This window comes from Dermacentor andersoni, chromosome 1 (assembly GCF_023375885.2).
Source record: "Dermacentor andersoni chromosome 1, qqDerAnde1_hic_scaffold, whole genome shotgun sequence".
NCBI lineage: Eukaryota > Metazoa > Arthropoda > Arachnida > Ixodida > Ixodidae > Dermacentor > Dermacentor andersoni.
In genome coordinates, this window is record NC_092814.1 from 332,133,262 (window position 1) to 332,154,986 (window position 21,725).

Consider the following 21,725-nt stretch of genomic DNA (forward strand, 5'->3'; position numbering starts at 1 on the left):
GACAAAATTCTTGCATTCAGAGTTGAGCACGCAGTTAAAAACAGCGCAGGAAACATTAACAGAAAACGGAGTGAATTTGTTTTTGCCGCTGTGAACGTTTGAATTTCGCGGGTGATTGCGTCGATCGCGGTTTTTAAAACTAAGCGTTAATTTCCCTGAAAGTGTTATACATAGAATAACATTTAACTTATAAACATTAAATATTAGGATACTTTTTATGATATCTTCTTATGAAAGAGAAAAAAAAAAGACAAAACGACAACTTCCGGCAAAGCGCTTGGCATCGAGAGTTTGTCGCTCACGTCGCGCCATCTAGGGAATGGGAGTGCCATTCATAACATGGCGTTTTGGAGGGTGAAGGTTTCGAACTGTGGACTATTGCTATCGCATTTGCCCCGCCGTAACAGGACAAAATCGAGGAAGTACGTCCAGGTAAGCAAGTTCAGCTCGCTTTCTTTTTGCCTGCTTCCAAAACCGGGGCGGCCGCGAAAGCTGGGCGCTTCCGCGGCCGCTACCGGAGTCGCACTGCTTCGGAGAAAGCCGCTGCAGACGACGTTCGCCAGCAGCAGCATCGCAGCCGCCGTTTGTTTGTGTTGTGTATGTGTGTGCTGTCGCACACGCCGGCGGCAGCTGTCATTCGCCGTGTGGCGCAAAACTGCCAGCGTTTGTTGGTTGTCGCTGCATGTCACCGCAACGATCACCGCCTCCAACTCGCCCCGAAGGAGCCGCGCGAAATTGCACGCCCGGACTCGGCCGACAAAGGGCGCGGTTCGCGACGGCGGTCAGAGTACGCCGTTTGAAAAAGCCACGAGAGAGGCCGGTCGGCCGGCCGGCTGCGTTTAGCGAGTCGAGGATAAATACCAAGCTCGTCGTCGTCATCCTCGCAAATTCCGCGCTCGTTCATCGTGGCGAGCTTAAACTGACCTGCTCGGCACCGTGTTTACGTTTGCGGAGGAGGCATGCGACGTTTCGCAACAGCCATGGCAGAGGCGGTTGTAGCTCGTGCGTCGTAATCTGGAAAGCGGCACACGTTGACCGTTGCTTTCGTGCTGAAAGGGGGAGGTTCTCGGCGTGCGTAGATGCCACGCGAAGCGCCCCGACCGATCGTCTAATTTGCTTTTTCTTCCTCTTTGTTTTTCATTTCATTTTTCTTAGCAGCGCCGGTGCGTCCGCTTTGCGAGCCGCGGCGGCGTTATCTTTGTGCGGTCGCGATGGAAACCTTCTGCAACACTGTAGATATGTTCATCTCCGGCTCACACCCATCCTGGGTGTGAACCTCATATGCGGTGTGTGTAAGACATGTTGGGTGTATGTGCTACATGTATTGATTTTTCTTTCCCCTTTTCGCGAAGCATGCGCACAAAAGAAGTGTACGTGACGCGCGTTTCGAACCACGTTAAGAGCGAGGCGGAAAGTAAGCTCTGCTTTTGCGGCTCTTTCTAAATATGTTCCCGCAACGACTACAGCACTTCCAAACAGTTCTCAAGTACGCGCGTATGTGATCGGCGCTGGCCACAACGGCAAAAGTGACAGCGTGCCATTTGGACCTGTCAAACAACGGGAAAAGTTGATGCAGCGGTCTGAGCGTTAATTGAAAGTGCTCGGTCCGTGCAGCGACCTCGGCGTACCGGTATTGTGATACGTTTGTGTACGCACACTCGCGGAGGCATGCTGCGCTTTGCGTAACGGCACTGACTGACCAAACGAAAGCGAGCACTGTACTACTGTGCTGTAAGTACATTGGGTTAACCATGGAGCAGGCAGCTATAGGTTACGGCGAACGATGCGGAATACGGTAATGACGCGCAATGACACTTGTAATCGCCTGTCTGAAACAAAAACATTGCGCGTCTCCGGCTGTGCAAATCTCCTGCGTGACGCGGTTAGCGAGATGGAAAGGCTCGCCCGAACGGGCCGCTCTCGTGGCTCTCGTTGCGACCCATGGTTGAGACTCGCTGTAGCGCAGAGAGGAGGTCGGGTTGGGGAAAGGGGCGCGCGGCGTCCCTCTGGCCTGGAACGCGCGCGACTCTTGCTCCCACGCCGTCCCTCTGCGCTGCTCACGACTGCGAATGATGGGCGAGCGTGCATCAACTCTTGCGGCGATGACGAGAGTGCGCCTCTCGCGGGCGTCTTTCCTCGCGTGTGGAAATAGATTCCGAGGCGGCGCGCCTGCTTTCGCGACCGTGTTGACGTGTTTCTTCTGCTTCGTTGTCTGCGGCATTCTCGCGCTCCGCGCATAAACCGACTCAGCATAGTGCGACTTGTTTATAACTCCTCATCATGCTCATTGCGGTGGGCCATCCGGGAATCGTGGTGGTTGGAAAAAGCATCGGTGACTAAGCGAGGCGCAATGCACAGGCCGCAGTCAGCCAACGTGCGCACTGTTAGCGGTTTGCCGGTACCGACGCTTTTTTTTTTTTCTGTAGCGGCCGCCAGTGCGAAGACGTGCGAGACCTTGTAGGTACGGGCAGCCGACTCGGCGGTCGCGGGTTGGGCAGTTCCACCCGCCACGGTGCCTCAGTGACGTTTGGCTGCCGAGTTCGACGTCGCGGGTTCGATTGCCGGCCGCGTTCCAATGGCGGCAGAATGCGGAAATGCTCGTGTGTGCCGTGCATTGTATGCGCGTTAAAGAGCCCCTAGAGGTGAGAATGAAACCAGAAAATCCCCCGCTTCCTTCCCTTTACAGCGTCCCTCATAATCCACTGTGCGTGCAGTTTCGGGAGGTTAAACTCCATAAGTCGATATTTTTTCTCTCGTTATTCTTGCATATACGCCCCTACAGAGCAAAAACCAAAAAAGACAGCACTCGCGCAAGCCCGCCTTTCACTGATCGCGTTCTAGCCTTGTCTGTGCGCGGACTGTACTGTGATGTTTTCGGGCGCCTTGGCGTACCCGATGTCCTCCCTCCCTTTCTTATTACAAGGGAGGGTAAGGGGGCAAATAGTTGCTTGTTCATTGCGCTCCATGGACGCAGAGCATTGCAGAAGTCGATCACACCCGCAGCACCAGCCTGCACACTTGCCTGCCGTATGCCTGCATGTCATAAGATGCAGCTTGTTCAGATATGTGGTGTACTGCAAGATTTTTTAAAGTCTCTGTGCTCTCTCTATCTCGCCGTCGCGACGTGTCGTGCATGAAGAACCGTTAGAGCAGCATGACTGGGAACGCCGAATTTGTTTGCAAGCAGTTGAGGCTTACTTGCCGTGTAAATTCGCACTGGACGTGGATTCGAACGTGAATGTACCAGCTGTAGCTATCCTACTGAACAGTCAGTCTATCTCGTGGAATGCTTTTTCGCTTCGCGTAGATTTATACTTGCTGTGACCGTCTGAAGGCAGATTTAGATGTTCCCGCCAATACTGCGCACGGAGGAGTGTATAGTCCCAACGGTAAATGTTTGCGAAGTGCGGCGTCTGTATAAAAAAAGATTAACGTTTTTTTTTTTTTTTCGCTTCTTTTTTGTCGCTCTTGGACGTGCGCAACACGCTATGCACCTTCTTCCTGCGCTCGAGTATGCGGGAGTTTTTTTTTTTTTTTTTTTTGCGTTCGCCAGTGCATCGCAGCGAGCGTACGACCGCGGGCATGTCTACCATCGATCGATGGTATGTCTCCGCCGCTCTGTTATATTTAACCATGACAAGTTTTACTTCATTGCTTTCTATATAACAGCTGAATTCACAAATGGCGCGCCTCGAACAGCCAAATATCGTTGCAGTCGAGGCGCAGATCTCTCGTCATTGCTTTCCGGTAGTGTATACATTACCACGGCCGCTGGATCAAAGCCCACAAGGTGCGCTTTGATCCATCGGCCGTGACCATTGCGAGCACCGAGTCGGGGGCGCCTACTCTGCGCGTGTCTCGCGTATTGAATCATGCGCAGTCCGCCTTGACCTGGCGGCTTCATGGGTGCCCAGACAGCAACTTCAGCACGAGGCAGTTGTACATACCCTCCAGAAGGCGCTTGTCCGTGTACCTTTCCTGGGTAGTTCGTGCCGTTTCGCGCTGTCAGTAGATTCAGTACCGATACCTTCTTTCAGGTCAGCTTCTTGGAAATGTAGCTTCGAGCATTTAAATGAGGACCGCAGGTGGCCAAACGTAACCAGGAGTCCTCTAGTGCGGCGCCTCTCGCATAAACCATATCAGCTGCGAGCGCCATAATGCATGGTAATTTACCATCTGATCCGGATTTTAGCTGTCTGTAGACACAACATTCACACCAACGTAGTACATCGATTGGACGTGGGTGCCTCTGTGGCGTGCGCGTCGCGTTTTATTGCGTGGGAGCAAAATTAAATTATGTGCAAGTTTGTTTCGGCGCAAAACTCCAGCCAGAGAAGTACCGGCCTACAACAACAGTCGTAGCCACCTTTAAGGCCTTGCCTTAAGCCTGTTTCACATGCAAGCGAAAATGCTCGCGAATCCTGCCGCCGCGCCGCAGAAATCTGTTTCGAGCGGCGGCGGCGGCAGGAGCGGCGAGGTTCGGGCGAGTTGGAATTTCATCGCAGCGGCAGAGCGGCAGCACCGCTTCCGAACGGCCCGCCTCGACACGTGACCAGTGGAGGACTAGTGCGGGAAAGCCTGCGCATAGGACGATGTTTATTTACTTGCTACACGGGGTACGGGCAACATGCCCAGAGAGCTTTTCAACGAATTTTTAATTGCTAAAGGCAGGATATGTATTCATAAAATAAAAATTTGAGAGGCAGGGATAAAGCAATGCTTATGTTGGTAGTCGCAAACTACCGAAACTGGCTGAAAGTCCCGTGTTTTTGCCAGTAACATTGCTATTCGCTGCGGCGGAAAACGCGCGGCGGCAATGCATGTGAAACGAAACCTCACGAAAAGCTTCGCAGCGCCGCGCCGCTGTTCGCTCCGTTCGCTCAATCGCTTGCATGTGAAATAGGCTTTAGTCGTGCCTAGAACCATCCACGGAAACCTACCATTTGCGTCGTGCTGTCTGCGTACGCCAGTTCGTGCAGATACCTCTGGTTTTTCAAGATGTAATCGATTCGTGGCGGATGCACAGGGTGTTTCGGCGAACGTTTTCAAAAAAAAAATCTTTAAAAAGTTGTTTGTGGTAGTGTCACGGCTTGTCACCTGTTCGCCGTCGACGCGAAGTCGTTCCGTACTCAAGCGATCACAGCGAAGGAGTCAGAGTGGGGAGAAAGGGCGAAAAAAAAAATCAACTGACAACGATACAAAATTAAAAGAAACACGAGAACACTAACACACATGCACTTAACATAGATCAATGATGACGACAAAAAATACAACGAGCAATTATACAGTGGATATGAAAATTAACACTAAACAAGAATACATTAACGTTGGTCCACTAAACTGAGTTGAAAAGAAAACAAATGATGGCATACACATGGCCGGCCAGCAACAGCAAGTCCATAAAGCGTGGAGTCGACGGCAGAGCTTTGCCGATGAACGCTGACGAGCCGATCTCGTTGCGGTGGATGCGATTGCTGTGTTGGATTTCCCGGGAGTCTAGATCTGATGATTTCCCTCGAGCATGTTGAGCTAACTTGAGGGGAACTACCGTGAGCTTCGTTGCAGACGTTGGTTAGTCGTCTCTTACGTCAAGTAGTCACTCGGAGTTCAGACGTGGCTAGGCGGCCCAGGCGATACTGGACGGCACTAGCCCCTCGACGCTTCTCAGCAAATCATAGGTTCAGTTTCTAGACTGCTAAGCTGGGACCATAATTTGTGTTTAATTAACTTCTCCCTTCCCGAGTTCCCTATGTCGCGGAACGGCAGATATTGGTGCCGTTGTCCGATCGGAAAAGGACTTGGTACCCGGAGGTGCCGCGACCCAGAGCTTACATGTACTCATCAACCCAACATCATGCGGTACATTGACCATGGCACTCCCGCTCTACCCGAATTGACTGAGCGGGGGGCTCCAATCAACGATCCAATCAAGTTCACCCAATTGTATCCCGGCTCCTCCCAAGGCCTTGGCGGCGTCCCTTTTAATTAGGGCCGAGGGAACGGGTGATCCCCCCCCCCTTTCGCTGTTAGAGCTCGCGCCCTTGCGTTGCACCACACACACACACCCGTGGCGGGCCTCTATTGTTGTTTCACAAACACAGAAGAAACGACGGCAGCCGGCCATGCGGCGACAAACCCTCTGGCGCACATACACTATCGGCACTTCGTGGACACGGGATGGCACAGACACGCCACATGTTTCGGGGTATCCGCACCCCTGCCGTCTTAGCAAGCTTCTCAATGCACGTGCTGGGCAGAGAACAACACACAGGGGTTCCTACAAAAGGCTGTCGGGGCGTCAAGGTCGCGCAAAAAAAAAAAAAAAAACACTAAACCTGCTTTTGACTTTTTTCGGCCGCTTGCCCGAGTGGCCGGCAATACCCGTCTGGGTCGCCGATCATCTTTTGGCGCCCGTTGATCGGTGCTTGGCCGACTCGAATAATGCCGCACCGTGACAGGCAGGTAGCACAGTTCTAGTCAATGAGCTGGTCTACTCGAAGAGGCGGACATTACTTGCACAAAAATTTGAAATGTATACTCGCATAATTAACAAAATTGCACTAAATGGGTTTTTAGCTAATTACCTCATGGCGCACATTGCATCTCACAAATTCTAGCGGGTGAGACTGCAAGGCATGTCCACTTGAAAGGAATTGTGGGGACGACACCATTTAGGAGATATGCGCCGTCAGACTTGCGGTTTCTTAACAGAACTTCGTTTTATGCATTGAAACGCAAAAATAACTGGAACGCCAATGCATTTGTCCGCAAAGTTCGGGAATTAATGTCTCGAAACTGCTGTCATGCCGAGAATTCGTTCCAAGTGGATGCGCCTTGCGGACTCCCCGGCTAGGATTTGTGAATTGCAATATGGACCATAAGGTAATTAGTTAAAAACTTCTGTAGTGAATTTTTTTTAATGAGTCGATTGTGCGTGCAGAATAATTGTGGTATGTGCCACATGCAATTTTAAACATATTTTGAACGTGTTCGCTGAAACACCCTGTGGTTCCCCAGCGTTATTTTATTTTGCTCGGTTTGCATGCCATTGGCTGCTGGCGCATTCGGACGGCGGCGGATCCCTAAATGTTTGCATATAGAGATTTCTGACTTTTTGTGTGCGCCTTGCACATCTAAAGGTGTCGGGTTGCTGATGAGTTTGCTTCACCTGCGCTGCTCAGAATATGTGGTGATCGGCAGTGGCACAGTTGTACGTACTTTGTTTATGCCGTGTAAGTTCGAGTATTAGTCCCCCCCCCCCCCCCCCACCCTCTCGTCAGCCTTTTGCGAAATATGGCGGTAAGGGATGCTCTTGCTCCAAATTCATTCACAGTACATTGCGTGCTTTCGTCAGCGGACCCTGCAGGCACACGCTTCATATGTTCGGTGCACTGCACCCAGGTGCAACGCACGCTTATTTTGAAGAGTCTTATTATTATTATTATTATTATTATTATTATTATTATTATTATTATTATTATTATTATTATTATTATTATTATTATGAGATCGATGAAAGTCATGGAAAGCGCAGTGGGAGAGAGGGTGTGACAGCCGCACCGTTTTCTCGGATGCTGGAAACCGATAACTTTTCCCGTTGCTAGCCGAGCTCGATACGACGTCTGCGCGCAGTGGTTGTGTGTTGCCGACGGTATACCAGTTGCTCGAACGGGTAAGTTGCTATTATAGCATTTAAAGGAGCATCTGCAAAACGGTTGCCGAAATGTGCCCCCCTCCCCCGTCTCTCTGTTTCTTTCCCCACTGCATCTATTGCGAGCGCGTTCGTTCACGCCCTTATATATGCATGCAACGTGCGCTAAACTTGGCCAGTGGTCGTATTCTCGGCCGATTACTTTAGGGGATATCGCTTCCAGCGCATATGCGCGTCGATTGGCTGATCGAGCGCCGTGACAAGATGCTCGTCGATCGCCCAGATGAGGCGTCATGCTGAATGTCGCGGTGGGCAAGGGTGAAGGCGTTCCCCAAAAGGATCGATCGAGAACGTACGCTACCGCAGGCAGGAGCAGACTGTGATTCCTATTCTTCTCGCCGATCACCCGGTGTGCGTGTGCTCCGCAGCTGAAGCGTCCAAACAAGCCGTGTGCGATGGTATGGCCTTCCATATTTAATAACGGGAGAACGCGCAACGTGGTGCCATAAAAATGACGCTCATGATATCGCTGTAATGGCTTGAATGGCGAAGAGAGGGGTTTCAGAGAATAGCTCGTCGTTTTGCTGTGGTTGGTGATACCGCAACGCCGGAAAATGCAGGTACGTCTGTAGTTGGTGCACTTTGCGCTCCGGAACTCCGGAAATTTCGACCACCTGGGGTTCTTTAACGTGCACCTAAATGTAAGTACACGGGTGTTTTCGCATTTCGCCCCCAGCGAAATGCGGCCGGCATGGCCGGGGATTCGATCCCGCGACCTCGTGCTCAGCAGCCTAACACCATAGCCACTGAGCAACCACGGCGGGTGGCACCCTACTGTTGATCACTCCGAGCCTCCGTATTCCTGTGAACTTCTGTCCTGTTAGCATTTCACGGGTTGTGCCATTCCATCGCGGTAAACGTTGATACCTCATAGGCGGTCGTTGCCGAAAGCTGTTTCATGGCATCGGCCGAATTCCACAGAGACGAATTCGAGATGCGCGCCGTCCTCCGCATTCTTCAAGGTCGCAATCCTGTGACTATATAAAAAAAAAAAGGCGAGGGTGGGGGGGGGTAGACAGTCACCACCACCCCACCCGTGTTTATTCTCTGTTTTAGCCGAGGAGAAACACGTTGCGGTCCTTTTCTCTTTCTTTCTTCTTTTTCTCTCTCTGCATAGCTAAAAAAAAAAAAGGGCCCGTGGCGAGCATTCTGAACGACCTCGTGTCTGCGAGGTGCATGTTCAGCGGTACGTGTGTGCGTAATGTTGTTGTTCCTGCCGGGGTACGACTTGCTGCTTGCGAACGCTTCCCAAGATTTCGGTGTGGATATATAGGCCCGTTTCGGCCAGAGGCCCGCGAACCGGCCGAGACAGGGGTATGCCATTCATTCACCGCGTGAATGCTCTGTGCTTTGCCCAGCCTCCCCATTCCAGTGTTCGCAGCACAGTGGGGCACGTTGCCGTTCTGTCTCCTGGCTGTTTATTCCTTCGTGGAAACTTGTCCCCGCCTCCTTTGTGGTCTGTTCTTCGACTATTTTGTCAACTCACTCGTGATAGTTTGCATGTCGCTTTCACCTTGGGTCCCACTCGAGCCTTGCAGTCTTGGCTGAGAGAACGACAAAAAAAATTTTATTCATATCGCACCCTTTGCGTCTTTATGCTCTTTTTTTTTTTTTAGTTTTAAAAGTGCGTGTTTATTGTGTAAAAATAACCATAGCTTCTTCGCTTTCGTGCAGACAATGCGCTGAAAAAGCCCCACCTACCCACCCCCCTCGAGGCTGGGTACCTATGTGCATTCTTTTCTGTCAAACTGCTTTCGCTTGTCTCTAAAAAAAAAAAAAAAAAGTCGCCGCCCAAGCACACCGTACAGATGGTTAACCAGCGAAGCTGAAACTTGCGGCCCCGATGTTTACCACTGGGTTAATCCCGACGGTTCATTAAACGACAGCTTGGTAGGCTGCCGGATCGTCGGTACTGTTGTGCCACACTGCTTGCCTACATGGAGGCAACGGGCGATTCCCCCTCCCAATTTCGTTCTTCTGAAGTGGTTGCCCTTGGTGACAACCGGCAAAGTTCCAGGAAACTGCCGAACCCTTTCCGTGGCTCGAACTGAGGGGTCTGGGGACACAAAGCACCACGACGAATCCACTGGCAGCCTTCAGAATTCCACCCGCCGTGGTTGCTGAGTGGCTATAGGCTGTTTCACATGGCGCGATTGGGGCGAAAGAAATCGTTCTGCCGCGCACGTCGCAGAGCGATTTTCGCTGACAGCTTTCACATGCCTTTGCGGCAGCGCGATATCCGTCGCAGCGATGCGCAAGGTTGCCTCTTGCTCACGAAGTATCCATGCCTACATCGTTAAATAAAAACAACGTGGAAACTAGTCAAATATTCGAATTTCCCTATTTTAATTCGATAATAGAATAGGTACACCATTTTTAACGTTTAAAAGCATTGAGTCTTTACGACAGCTTGCAGATACGGTGAGTGAGGCGCTGGACAACACCGCAAGTATGAGCGTGCGGCATGGCGTGCGGCGTCGGTGGGGCGGTTCCGTCTAGTGCGCTCTAGTTTCGTTGTTGCTATGGAAGCCGCAACGTTTTTTCCTGGATGAGTCTTTGCTTTTGCAGAAGAACAAACTACTGTTGAGTGTGCATGTATATAAGCAGCTAGTGCAATTTCTAGCGATGAAGAGGTTGACAACGGCGGCGATCAAGTGGGTACGTGCCTTTATGTTGGAGCGGCGTCCTTCTCCCGACCTGGATAGTGTGCAGCTTCTCCTTCCAAACGAATTGTGTAAGCGGAAGAAAAGAAAAATGTTCATAAAGCTCCTAAGCCGCAAACGCTGGTGGGTACGCCCTAAACATAGCTAGAACTGACGCGCGACATTGCTACACAGCGCTATCAACGCGCGGTAAAACACACATTGCCCCTCCCACATCGCGCCGATCGCTGCGACTGAGCGACGGCGCGACCAACTTGTTGGAATCCAGTCGCGGAGAGCCCACGACGTCGCGGCGGTCGCTGAGCGACGGAATTCGCTGTGTCGCTGACTGAAAATCGCGCCATGTGAAACAGCCTTATGGTGTTAGGCTGCTGAGCACGAGGTCGCGGGATCGAATCCCGGCCACGGCAGCCGCATTTCGATGGGGGCGAAATGCGAAAACACCCGTGTACTTAGATTTAGGTGCACGTTAAAGAACCCCAGGTGGTCGAAATTTCCGGAGTCCTCCACTACGGCGTGCCTCATAATCAGAAAGTGGTTTTGGCACGTAAAACCCGATAATTAAAAAAAATTATTAAAAAAGCCTTCAGAATTCCACCGAACCGCTGATCCTTGCCATGGAGACCGGTTTTACGCAGCTTGAACTTCTCCTTTGAGGAAAGAGGAAAGCGACGCGATTGACGTCATCACCGATCCTGCTCGTTCCCGCCGACGATGGGACGCCCAAAGGGATTTAAGGCAGAGTCGCCTCCAGCCGCCCAGTCGGTTTGGTGGGCTCTTCGGCTCCGCTACTTGTATGCTATTGCCTGATATTACCTGCTAGGTAAATATTTTATAACGCTCGAGTCGCAATAGTACGCAGTTGCTGCTTGCGCTCGGCTGCACGAGCTTGTTCTTGTGACCGGGCTGCAGCATCGTCACGGCGTAGACGAGCTCCTTCCCGGTTCTGCTCGCGGTGTTACTGATCGAAAGCTGCCTGCTCCTCAGGAGTACGTATACATGATGCGTGGCCTACCCGTTTCGCAGCCGCAGAAAAACTGCTGTGCGCGAGCTCGGCTGCGACGGAGAGCAACGACGTCACTACTGGAGTTCTCGGCGTACAGGCGACAGATGGACGGACGGACGAATCGGCTACCCATATACAGCGTCGCTGTAAAAAAAAAATTGGAGGACGCTTACGCTTCGGCTTGAAGAGTGGAACGCGATAGCGTTATCGCACCCCGTTCGCACCGCCCACTCATTCGCTCGGCATGCTCTTGAGTCACACAAAGACGAAACGTGCGCCTGAGCAAGCAGAACGAACCAAAGAACTCGGTGTCTCGGAGGGAGAAACTATCTACGTGAGCCAAACGTCGTGATCGGCACGGACAGCCGGGGCTGACGCCTGACATGGGGCTGACGCCTCGATGGGATCGTCCTCTATCTTGCTTGGGAGCACCACGCAGACGCATGACTCCTCGCCAGCAGCACGGCACACATCGCAGGGGACGCTTTCCCACCGGACGCGCTACGGCGCAGCGATCACGTCAGAGGCGTCCCGCATCGGACGCTGCACCCAGGAATCGCGCTGTGAGCGGAAAGAGGATCCGCGTCGCCTAAACACGTTCGAGTGACGCGCGCTGGAAGTTGAAAGGGGAGAGAGTGAGAAAACTTATTAAACGCAAGGGTATTGGGGCATCCTCGCACCGGTCCCCCCACGGCCCCAATGCGCTCAAACGAGACGAAGGGGAGAAGCGGGCGAGTGGCGCGCCATCTGTCGGGGCAGTGCCGTACATTGAGAGGAGGGGGTCTTCTGTGTTTGGCGCAAGATGGCTCTGCGTGTGCGCTAAGGGCAGAAGAAATGTAGCGGAAACGTACTTCGCTACTTGTTAAACTGCGACCTCTGTAATTCACGTGCTCATAATTACCTATATACACCGCAGTATAACTTTCTACGGCACGTTTCTAAGGCAACACCGCATTCACTGGAGGCGCTTTTGTCTTGCTTTGAACCATCGAACTCATGGCTGAGTGGTAGCGTCTCCGTCTCACACTCCGGAGACCCTGGTTCGATTTCCACCCAGCCTATTTGGCAAGTTGTTTTTATTTATGAATTGCCTTCCGGGATTTTTTTTGCTCACGGCCAACGCCGCCGACGACTCCCGCTTTTCTGCGACGCGCGCTCCTTAACGCTGTCGCGTTAGAACAGTGTGCGCAAGTTCGTAAGCACGCTTGCTTTAAGTTGTGCTGAAATGCGACGGAAGAGGCTATTTTTGTGCTTTGAGACCGCAATGAAAACACGGGGGAGGCACCCGTTGGCCTTTGCGAGTCATCCGTGCAGGGGGCCGTAAGCACATAAAGCCAACAGACAATGAAGCCAAGGAAAACTTACGGGGAAATTAAATGTAGTATAAATTGGAATGTAGAAAATAATGAAGAAAAGGGAAATGATAGTGGACGAAAAGATAACTTGTGACCGGTGGGAGCCGAGCCCACAACCTCCGCATTACGCGTGCGTTGCACTACCATTTGTGCTACGGCGACGGCAATCAGTAGGTACATTTAAACCGCACTAAATTTCCCCGATGCTTTACTTGTCTTCATTGTCGATTGGCTTTATGGGGTCACAATTAACAAAAGTCGAAACCCCCTTCTCCCCTCTAGAGGTTGTTTGCTGCTACTGTGTGACGTTTCGCCCCCCCCTCCCCCCCTTTTTTTTTGAAGCAGCGCCATCTGAGAGGGAACCCTCCCGGACTTAGCTTATCGCGGCTGCCGTCTGTCCAAATGTAGACGCTTGCATCACACGTCAGGTAGTACGTGCGCGAGACGCCAGCTTTCCTTAGGGCCACGGACGCAGGAATTGAACGGGATAAAAATAAGGGCCGACTTAACCCATGTCTTTCGCGTCGTAGTACTTCTCTCGGCATACATCTCCATCCTCGCCATTCTTACCTCGTCACAAAGTCACATTCGCCCCCGTGACATCAGTCTCGCGCGGCGTGCATTCGCTTGAACTGCTGTTTCATCTCGGCTTAGATTGTGAATGATGTAGTGCGTAGGCAAAAAAAAATTAAATTATGGGGTTTTACCTGCCAAAACCACTTTCTGATTATGAGGCACGTCGTAGTGGAGGACTCCGGAAATTTCGACCACCTGGGGTTCTTTAACGTGCACTTAAATCTAAATACACGGGTGTTTTCGCATTTCGCCTCCATCGAAATGCGGCCGCCATGGCCGGGATTCGATCCCGCGACCTCGTGCTCAGCAGCCCAACACCATAGCCACTGAGCAACCACGGCGGGTGAAGTGCGTAGGCATTGCATCTCAATAAAGTGCCGGAAACATAAGCGTGGCACGAGATTCCGTTTTGCGTATATGACAATAAAAAAGTTTTACGCATCGCAAATTTACCTTTGAAGCGATTCCCTAACCGTTTTGCGCAATCTTCGCTTCACAGAGGTTTGAGCATTTCCGTCGGATCTGCGTAATTTCTAAAAAATATATAACTTAAGCGTACTGAAGCCGAACAAATCCCTGCATTAATTGGTAGGTAGCTCTGCACAGTGTAAATGTTTTTGTATGTGTATACAAGCGCATAAATTGCACAACACGCTGATTTGTTAACTGTACTCTTCAAACCATTTTTTTCCCTGTTTTTCCGAAGAGACCATTCACACATGGCACCGAACCCGCCGTGGTTGCTCAGTGGCTATGGTGTTGGGCTGCTGAGCACGAGGTCGCGGGATCGCATCCCGGCCATGGCGGCCTCATTTCGATGGGGGCGAAATGCGAAAACACCCGTGTACTTACATTTAGGTGCACATTAAAGATCCCCAGGTGGTCGAAATTTCCGGAGTCCTCCACTACGTGCCTCATAATCAGAAAGTGGTTTTGGCACGTAAAACCCCATAATTCGTTCACATGGCACCGTTAATATTTTCTTCCAGCACGTTTTCTTTCTTTCTCTCTCTTCCCCTGCCCCCTACATACGCACACTGTTATCAATAATTGATAGAACGTCTTGCAGTATAGTGCCACGGCCGCTCGATCCAAAAGCACAAAGCACCTTGCTTTGCATCGAGCAGCCGTGATAGTGCAATACGTACTGTCATTCCAGCTTGGCCCCGTTGCCGATATACGCGTGTGATGTAATCCGCCGCGCTAACGCAAAGACATACCGAGAGCTCGGCTTGTGCCGATTGCACGCAGTCACCTGATGGTACGCAGTCATTTTGGGTGCAGCGTGATTGCGTGTAATAGCTATGGGCTACTGCTTGCTTACTTCTATTACTTACACGGGGCTGCGAGCGCATTTGGCGGACCCGCGGCAGAGAGCCACACGGCTGTACTTAAGCGCGCGCCGCGGTCGATATGCCCGCATCCGCCGTCGTTAATGGATCCTCGCGCGCGGGAAATCCATCTCGGTGTCCCTCGGCCCGTGCGGTGTGCCCTCTCCTCTGCCGCCGTCACGACTCGAGATTGTGCGTACTGTGTATCGGGAGTGCGACTGTGGGTCTTGCGCGCCTCTATTGGCCCCAGAGATCTTTGAGTGGCGCCCTCTTGCGCCGGACTTCAGAGGGACTTCCGCTGAAGGCAACTTGGCACTGTCGGCCGAGTTGCTCTGCTCGAGTTTTTGAAATGCGAGTCTGTATAGGCTTGTAGAACAGTGTACATACGAAATGTTCCAGGAGACTATTTCCTGCGTAATGTCGAGCGCAGTCGCCGTCGTCAACACACTTGTGCGAAGTGCTCCCAGCGTCGTCTGCTATAGTCTTCAGTGTGTGCATGTGCGAGCATGGCATTCGTTTCTCCTCATTGTAGTTCCGTTGTCGTGGGGCACTCATAATAACACGTCGGCCCTTTTTTTGACGATGAACTGCAGCATCTGGCCTTCAGCTACTGTGTCTGCGCTGTAATACCGTGTTGGTCTGTCCACCGCGTGCTGCATGTCACGAAAGGCGTTTCATGCAATACTCGGGAAACCAGGTGTTCCCTGCGGTGCGTTGATGTATGCACTGCTTTAGAAGCATTGGCGCAAAATGCGGTCTGGCGCATCCGATAGAAGGGCGGGCACAATTAGGACAAAACAAAGTTACGTCGTCATGTGCTGCGGTGCTGACCTTCGCAAGATAATTTCAATTTAACTTGATTACGTCCACCGTGACACAGCTCGCCCTTGCAGGTTAGTAGGCTCAGCGTAACCCTGTCTTTCTTTGCTCCTGCCATGGGTAGCGAGCACATTTCGCGGGCGAGGTTCGTCTAGCGATGAGAATTAGTGCTATAATAACAGGTTACAGCATTAGCTTAGGTCACCGTTTTCAATATACTCCGTTCCGTAAAAGCGTCATGTGTATTTAAAACAAAGACAAGGAAATTGATAAGTACAGGTTTGCTGGTACTTGACCGAATAAGTAGCTGTAGCGCTAAACACACTAGAGAAGAAAAAAAGAAGGGGGGGGGGGGTGGTAGTCGTACGAAGGTGCAATAATATGTTCGCAGGCGTTCCTGTGCTTTCCTTTTTATATAACAATATTTTAATTCTTAAGTTTATAATTTTATGTATTCCGGGTGGTCACTGGCAGTCTGAAAACGCGTTGAACCGAAAGTCCTATCGTAACAATATTTTTTGCATTAGAAAATGGTGGTCATATTTAGGTGAAAGAAGATGCTGTAAAGCATGCTTGACGATCGCGAAACATGATAGAGCATGGTGTGTAACTAATGTTCTAGATCAACGCTTCTCATTGAACGAATTATATACTTCGTGTTCAGAAAAAGCTATTAGTATATTATTATGAAAAAATACATATTTTACTGGTCGTGACAGTGCATAGCGTTCAAGAATTCGTTTGCCGCATCTTTGGCAAAGGCAATGCGGTTATTATTAATGTATTTGATCGTTCGACAAATTCTATTAGGAGGATGCAGAGCTGCAACGTGACCTCCCCCCCCCCCCCCCCCCCGAAGGAAATTTTTGGCTACGCCGCTGGCGGTGATATAGCAGATACATTAACTATACAACGTTTGTTGTCTTCCCAATGCTGTCATTTACAGAACTAGAACAAGAAAAAAAAATGCAGACAGTAATTGGAAAGCGCCGTGCTACTCGAGACGCAGTCAGAGCGCGAGAAAACGAAGGAAAATGAAGCTATTCTATAGCCGGAGCGTAGCAGACGACAAAGGCGGGTTCCATGGACTGACGTCAACGGATGGTGGATGGATGGATGTTATGAGCGTCCCCTTTGGAACGGGGCGGTGGGTTGCGCCATCAAGCTCTTGCTATTATACTTCCTACACTCTAAAAACAGTTGCACCCTTTGGGGTGTATATTTGTCCCGCAACAATAATCGTCATCTGTCTTGCCGGCGTTTCCTTTCTTTAACGCTGCGAGCCCGGTACTTCCCAGTCACGAACGGCACGCGCGTTATCAGTGTGACGTAGCATTCTCGACAGGAAAGTAGCGAGCGCCGAGTTTTCAAGAAAGGAAACGCAAGCAAGGCAGATGACGATTATTGTTGTGGGACAAATATACACCCCAAAGGGTGCAAACTGTTTTTAGAGTGTACACTCTCAGAACAGTTTACACCCTTTGGCGTGCCCCTTCTGCCACACAACGATGATCGTCATCTGCCTTGATGCGTTTCCTTTCTTTAACGCTGCGAGCCCAGAACTTTCCAGTAACGAACGGCACGCGCGTTATCAGCATAGAACAGTTTACACACTTTGGAGTGCCCCTTCTGATAACGCGCGTGCCGTTCGTTACTGGAAAGTTCCGGGCTCGCAGCGTTAAAGAAAGGCATCAAGGCAGATGACGATCATCGTTGTGTGGCAGAAGGGGCACGCCAAAGGGTGTAAAGTGTTCTTAGAGTGTAATGCCCTACCTAGGTTAAACAATAAGAGACCGGAGCGCCGTTCGCAGCGCCGCCATCGGTCGTGCATGAGGCTCATGGACACTCTTGTGTCGAGTATCCGCCCGCTGTCTGTTTCCCGCCGGCGTCTCCGTTTGCTCGGCCACTCGAAACCTGGCGCGGACTCGTTCTCTTTGTATACACACGCGCCTACCTCTGCTGTGGTTTAGAGCCCCCTTATCAGTACGCGTGTCATGTTTGCGCGATACGCTTTCGTCGGATGTCTACATAGCTGATACACTGACGCGAGAAATGTCCTGACGGGAATGCGGTGTGCGCCGGTATCAGAGTAAGGGGGGGGGGGGGGGGAGTGCGCGGCGGATGTACGTATGTTCTGCGGAAGAAAGTTGCGTTTCTCGTGGGTAACGTGATACGGTTGGAACAATTGGCGTCCTTACGAAAGGAATAGCGTGGAGAGGGCTCCGATTTCCCTACTCAAATAGCATCTGCAACGCTGAAATACTCCTTTAGCTAAGACAACTGCTGAACTGATTTGACATTAGTTGCATGAGAGAGTAGCAAACTTTTGATTCAGGGCCTGCAGTAAAAAAAAGAGAGAGAGAAAAAAGCGGAAATTCGGAAATGTTAAAAAATAAAAGCAAAAGAAAAAAAGAACATCAACAGCGATCTGCTCACTGCATCTGGTAGAGCGTCTGAAGCGGACAAACATGTTTCCAGCCCGTAGTTGACGGGAAATCGTTGCACTGTTTACGAGAGGTTTTGCAAACACTATCGCGTGGCTGTCTGTGCCTTTCCACTTTGTCGCCTGTTGTGGGGCAATGTTCCTTTCTCTCTCGGGGCGTCTTTCTTCACACGAGCGGGTGGGGAGCAGAACCGGGGAACCACCCGCTGAGGGTCCGTCCGGCCGACGACGCCGTCGCCTGCGTTCATTTTGGTGAATGCTTAAAAGGACACTAAAGGGAAAAATAATTTCTTCTGCATCAGTAAATTGCCGTTCTACAACACCAAAAACACCACTCTTACAACGATAAGACGTTTGGTAAGCAAGAAAAAGCGCAAGAACGAAATACGGGTGGCGACGCCTACTTAAGTTCCCGCATCTGGGGGCTGTGACGTCTTGGATTTCGATGGCATCTTCTAGGGCCTACTAATTATATATAGCGGTACACATTGACTACATTGTGTTCTTAAGGAACCAAATATTAAACATGGCAAGTTTCGGGAACCTTTATTCAGCCAACGCGGCCCAAATGCGAAAACATACGTTGGAATCCCTGACGTCATGCTGACGTACCGGCGCTGGGGTTTCGGTGCGAAATTCAAATACTGATACTTAGACCTTCATTTTCCCATCTAATAATCAAACTATTTTCTTTAATGACTGCCTGCAGGGTTCTCAAACAATGCTTCATTAGTCTAAACTGATTTATTGTTTCGCTTTAGCTCTTATTGTTTCGCTCTTCTTTAACGGCTGTCTCGTGATTCTTTGGTGTATGTTTGCTTTCTATACACCCATCATCCTTCACTAGTTCGTCAGTAGCCTAACGGCTTCCGCGGTAGTTTTGTGTGAGCTTCTACATTTCTCCTGGGTCGTATGCCTACTTGGTCAGACGTCTGCCTTCCGAGTTCAAACTTGGCGAAACCCGCCTGCGATGGTGTGTGTGTTTTTAAATCTCTTTGATCTCATTGGTTCCGGTCAGCGAGGATCGTGATTGGTCTTTTTGGATGCGTTCTGGCGGGGGTTGCTGCTGCCCTTACCGGGGCTCCGGCCCCGAGAGAGTTCTCCAAACTGGTGTCGTTCTAGCAATTCATTTCAAGCGGGTGCGCTTTTCAAATTCACCGGGTACAATTCGTGAATAACAATATGGGCCGTACGGTAATGAATCAAGAAGTTACTTAGCTTTTTTGATTATTTGAATATGTGTTTTGATTTCTCGCGCCAGTAATGTCCACCTCTTCGAATAATCCATGCTCAAGGACAAGAATTATGCTATCTGCCACAGGCGATCTTTAAAGAAGATTCCGGGAAACTTAGAAATAATCATCCCGTATAGCTCATGCATATACGCTACTAAAAGCTGCGCTGGGACAGTGACGTTCCAAGGAGGAAGAAAAAAAAAGTACAGCGGCCGTGCTCTTTTTACTTAGTGGCTCACTGTCCTAGCGTTGTTTCCGCCATTACCACACGCGCACGCACACGCGCACACGCGCACACACGCACACGCACACGCGCACACACGCACACGTACACGCGCACACACGCACACGCACGCACGCACACACGCACACCGAGCGCAACAAAGCGTTAAAATGGAAATTTCGATTCCTTGGCGCCGGCACGGGAAGCGCAATCGCGACGGGAAACTCCGGTCGCAACCTCTTGTAGGAGAATTCATTTCTCGCCGCACGCGGAGTTAACGCGCCCTCGAATGTAACGCGCACTTGAATTTCACGGCTATATGTATAGATAAAAAACGGAGTAAAAAAAAAAAAATTTGGAGGACGCTTAAGCTTAAGTGGAACGCGGTAGCATTCTAAAATTCCTGAGTGCTTCTCACGCTTCCCGACTACTGGAGCCTATATGTAACCGTAATTTCCACCTGGAAACGCTTGCCGCGGACGCTATGCACGAAGGCGAGCTTTGTGGCGGAACCACGGCCTCTTGCGTGGGCCGCGATGCGGCGGAGACGAGCGCCAGCTGGAGTTATTGCAAGGAACCGGGCGCGCCGCTCCGTCACCCCCTCCCCCCCCCCTCCAAGACACTCATCGCGCCGGCGCGCGCAAAATGGCGGACGCCGCGGCCGGTCTGTGAACGCCACGGCCGGTCTGTGAACGCCACGGCCAGTTTGTGTGTGTGAAGGGGTTTCTTTGAGTTTTCGCTTAACAGAATTGTGTTTTATCGTATGGTCAAATTACAATCCGAGAGCTATTACGTCTGTAGATTGTGTGCACGTCGTAGTTTACTATTTTTTCTGCGCATTTTAGCTTGAGAAATAATATTAGTACAGCCAATTCCTTGCATCATATGGAAGGCCTGGGTATACGTGGCTCGAAAATAGTTTTGTTGGTGCGACGGCCGACGCCGGACGCCAGATTTTTCTGCGACACGTGCTCCTTAACGCTGTCGCGTTAATAACATTGAGTGAAAACGCTTCCAGCGCTGAACTGCATGATCTTGTAGCGGAAAAAAAAAAAGTAGCCGAAAGATTAACAGCGGTACACAGCAGAGCAGCAAGAAGGAATGCGCCATATTTCTTTCTGTTCTGTCTACGTGGCTGTTAAGCTTTCCTTTCCGGTGGTTTCGCGCTACATAATTATGTCGTTCAACAAGCACCAACTCGCCCAAGAAGGAAAGTTATTGTCTAGCGCGAGCAGTGGGGAGACAGATGATAATAATCGAGGCAGAACGGGGCGCTCCTTGTTCTTCTGTCTCCGTCTGCTCGCGCTGAGCGTAGGCTTGTAATGTCTCACCAACGAGCCCAAAGAGACGCGCTAGCGGCCTTGACGCGTTAACTGAACTAATTTTCTTTATTATAAATAAGGGAACAAAAGGTAAGGACTATTTATTCTCACTGCGTAAAAAAAGAAATATTGCATCCGAGTAGCAGTGGACCCGGTGTAACTCATCGTCGCTGTCGGAGGCTTCCTTACTACTGCATCTATGCGGCCAATAGTATTTCATCCTTGGTGCCGTACTTGGCATTTGAGATACCACGTTTTTTTTTTTTTTTTTCAACGCTATACGGCAGTCTAACAACGTTACAAAAACGGCCACAAAGAAGGTCGCAGCTGCTGAAACTGCAGTCGACTTGTAGATTTGGTGGGATTGCAGCGTGTCACAGTTTCGGTTTCTTACTCGCTTATATAACGCGAATGTTATTTCGCAGCAAACTTCTACAGAAAAAAAAAAAGTTAGAAAGTGTGCGTTAGAATCGAGTAAATGCGGTAATATCGTCGCTCTGGTTAGCTTGTCCACTATGCGCATCTCACAAGGGCGGCGAAGATGGGCGCGGATTCGGTGTATAGCATACATTGCTACAGTGTCAACGGAGAGCAGTGCATACGTGTGTACGAACCATGGTGGCAGTGCGACGTTCCTTGAGACGCGCGATTGACTTCCCTTCCTGTTAGTATGCATAGACCCAAGAACACTCAGCGCGGTGCTCACGCGACAGCGTCTGCGCGCGTCTATCTGCGTTGTGTGTGCGTTCGTCTCCCGCGTGTGTCGCGCGTACGCGCGCGCGCCGTATTGCGACGAGAAGCCGCGCCGCAGCGTCACATCGGAAGCCGCGGAAACGCCAGCGAGATCGCGCTGTATGAGAGGCAGCGCGCCGCGCAGGCAGATCACGCGCCAGCGGAGTTGCACGCATCGCCGGTCATGCGGCCCTGACGACGCGCGCCGCCCCAAGGCACGCGCAGAGCTGGGCAGCGCGATTAATTCCGCGTGTCCTCTGGCATTCCGCATCCAATCGGGAGTGTGCTACGTATGTCCCGCGTGCGGCG

The 21,725-nt window shown here is 51.0% G+C and overlaps 1 protein-coding gene across 1 annotated transcript in view; it reads left to right on the forward strand.

The window, feature by feature from the left end:
• Positions 1 to 338: 338 nt before the first annotated feature.
• The window catches only part of MCU (mitochondrial calcium uniporter), a 323,985-nt gene continuing 302,598 nt past the window's right edge, over positions 339 to 21,725 (forward strand). The window contains exon 1 of the mRNA XM_050166907.2: positions 339 to 432. Coding sequence (XP_050022864.1) covers positions 340 to 432 — 93 coding nt within the window. The 5' untranslated portion in view covers position 339. The remainder of the gene's footprint in view (positions 433 to 21,725) is intronic.